Below are 2,777 nucleotides of genomic sequence, written 5' to 3'. Positions count from 1 at the left end.
AAATATTTAATTCCTGTGGTTTAGTACCTTAGAATCTTCAGCTTTGGCATTTTGGTTTCTTTGGTTTGGGTGATTTTGCTTACTGTTACTCTTTTGGGCCACACACCCTGATGTATTTCCAGTATTCTCATTATTTTTGTTATTCTTTCGTTCAAAACCTTTGACTTGTGGCTCCAATTCTGGTGGAAGGGGGCAGCGAAATGAACCATTAAGAATCTTGTGGGTTGAAGACTTGGCAAACCATTCTTCCATAGTAAAAAGTTGAAAATCATCGTCAGGTGGACGTTTTCTCTGTTGTGGATTATCCCTAAAAAGCATAAATGGCAGTCGATTGTACAGATCCATACTTCAATGAAAATCAAAAATATAAATACAATCAGAGAGAAAAACTGCAAAGATACTATATAAAAAGGAATTAGGTAGGTAATGTAAACAGTATAACCTTACCACAACGCATTGAAAGCGTCCATTTCTTTGTGGTCCAGATCAGGTTTCCAAAATAGAAAAATAGTCACGCAAAGAGAACTTCGCAAGGCGTGGGCAGATCTAGGAACGAAAGTTTCTTTGCCATAACAATTAAATCTATACGTTCGAGACAATCAATGAAAACACAAACGACGAAACAACTTGAATGAACCATGCATGTTTGTTTACATTTGTGGGTCAGGGTCGGAGTATGAAAAGTTTAGCAACAGTTGTCACTTGTCAGTCAGTTCTGCTCTGCTGTTCCAACCTAGTACTTTCTGTGGTTGTACTTTAACGTTTTTATTCTTCAAGATCCAAACTGTCTATGGAAATGCTTCAGCTTTAATAACTATGGCGGATTATCCTTCCAATGATATACTTACGCAGTATAAAGCTATATCCAATAAGCTAAAAAAGTAAGTGTGCATGCTACACTATCTTTTAGCATAACCTAATTGTGTTCTCTGGTTCCTCCTGTTCATGAATGATATGATTTATGAGCAAGTCAAAACTCAAACTGACTAAGTTATAGGAATTATTTATAATACTATTCTTCATTTTGCGCAGACGATTTTTAAGGAAACCCAACGTACAAGAAGCTAGTGAGCAGTATGGTTCGTACAACAGATAAAATACATTGCAGACTTCCTAGTGTTTGGTTCATGTGATCTTACCACTTTAACTAATGATCTGATACTTCACCTTTTCATTATATCTGCACAGGTTCTCTTGCCATGCAATGTGAGGCTCAGCAAATGCTTCCATATGCGGGTCTGTGCTGGCAAGCTGTGGCGCGATGTGAGAACGAATTGGGCCACACAAACGGAGAAATATCTGCCTTGGTCCGTGGTGGGAAATCCTTCTTACAAGCAGAACGCAAAGGAGCAAGCATAGGATGCCATCATGTTGGTGGTGAAAATCTTCAGGTAATCTTTTAACCAAAAGTGGTCACAGAAGGGCAAATGCAAGCTTCAATTTTTAAAGAAATCAGCTGTTGTTTCGTGCAAGCGCAAGCTTTTCGTGATGGTTTGGGTTGGGGGCTTGCGCGGGCTTGTCACCGTCGGAGACAGTGTGGCCCTGCATACTCTACAACAGCTCTGTGTGCCCTGTCGCAGGCTGCGCTGTGCTGCTACACGCGGGCGGGCCAGCGCTCCCAGTTCCAGGGCCCGCTGGGGATGCCGGCCGCGGCCGGGATGGCGCTCCAGGTGGCCGACGTCCTCCGGCGGGAGCTGGACAGGCCCGAGGCGGCGCAGCTGCACTACTTCAGGGCGGCGGAGCTGCTGCGCTCGAGCCCCATGGCCTACATGCACTCCCTGGAGAACATCGCCAGCGGCAGGGTGAGCGAAGGTGAGTCAACAGCCCGGCAGACGGGCAACTTCCGTAGCGCCACGCACCCGTGTGTTGCGGTTGCCTACCCCGGGCCTGGCAGGCGCGCACCCCGGGCGCCGCCGCCGCCACCAGGGTTGACTTTCTCTTTCTCCCTAGGCGACTACGACGGCGCCCTGGCCGTGTTCGAGGAGGTGGTGTCCATCGCCCAGGGCGCTCCCAGCCCAGCGGTTGGCTGCTACCGCGATCTACTGCACAAGTAAGCCCCCCAAGCAGCCCACGAGCAGTGCCCGACGCGGGTGGCGTTCCTCACCTACAACCTGCTTTGTCTCCCCCAGGTGCGAGGTGAGCCAGGTGCTGCTGCTCCTCCTGCTGCAGCCGACGCCCTCCAGACTACCCGCGCGGCTGGCTCAGCTGCTGGAGAGGTACACGTGGGGCGAGCACGGCGAGGGCGCGGGTGAGTGTCGGTCCCTTGGTCCCTTGTTGTCGTTTTCGCTCGCGCGGTCTCCTCTGCCTGTAATACTTCAACCCGTGTGTGTCCGCCCGCAGATGAGCTGGTGAGCGAGGAGCTGTTCCTGCTGCTGCAGTCGCTGGTGATGGCCATCCAGTCCCAGGACATGCCCGCCCTCCGCACCCTCGAGGCCGACCTGTGGCGCCACCTGTCTGCCGAGCAGCGCACTCTGCTGCGCTCGCTTGTGCGCTCCGTCAGCAGGACCGTTTAGGAGGTGCGGGGCTGGCGGGCGGTGTATCCTCGCAATCGCACTGAACTGAAACGTAAGTTGACTTTCCTCCGCCGCGCCGGTTCGAGCAGCCGGACCACGAGCTGTCGGTTATATTATAGCCGCAGTGACGGTTCAAGGGCGCCGTAAGGAGGGAGTATGTAGAGTTAGGACGGAGAGGGGCTGAACCAGACTGAATGAAATAGTGTTACGGGTACCTGCTGGCAGGAAATTAGAGAATTTGAGGGAGGAATGGGCTGCCAAACA

General features: G+C 51.0%; 2 protein-coding genes across 2 annotated transcripts; one reads left to right on the top strand and one right to left on the bottom strand.

Moving 5' to 3' along the window:
• Positions 1-27: 27 nt before the first annotated feature.
• LOC127752240 (uncharacterized) lies at positions 28-668 on the bottom strand (the record flags this gene model as incomplete). The annotated part of the gene is given in 2 exon segments (XM_052277023.1): positions 28-307; positions 448-668. Coding segments are annotated over 2 exon segments (303 nt in total), but the record flags the coding sequence as incomplete, so codon positions are not given.
• A 32-nt stretch (positions 669-700) lies between these two features.
• Positions 701-2,777, top strand: LOC113205654 (40-kDa huntingtin-associated protein). The gene is made up of 7 exons (XM_026421358.2): positions 701-881; positions 1,033-1,079; positions 1,189-1,391; positions 1,581-1,812; positions 1,951-2,050; positions 2,130-2,248; positions 2,341-2,777. Exons 1-7 carry the CDS (start codon positions 817-819, stop codon positions 2,511-2,513), a joined length of 939 nt encoding a protein of 312 aa, XP_026277143.1. The 5' UTR covers positions 701-816; the 3' UTR covers positions 2,514-2,777.

This window comes from Frankliniella occidentalis, unplaced genomic scaffold (assembly GCF_000697945.3).
Source record: "Frankliniella occidentalis isolate FOCC.00 unplaced genomic scaffold, Focc_3.1 Scaffold5469, whole genome shotgun sequence".
Taxonomy (NCBI): domain Eukaryota; kingdom Metazoa; phylum Arthropoda; class Insecta; order Thysanoptera; family Thripidae; genus Frankliniella; species Frankliniella occidentalis.
The sequence above is the reverse complement of the archived record's forward strand: the minus strand, read 5'-3'. Positions and strand labels throughout refer to the sequence as shown.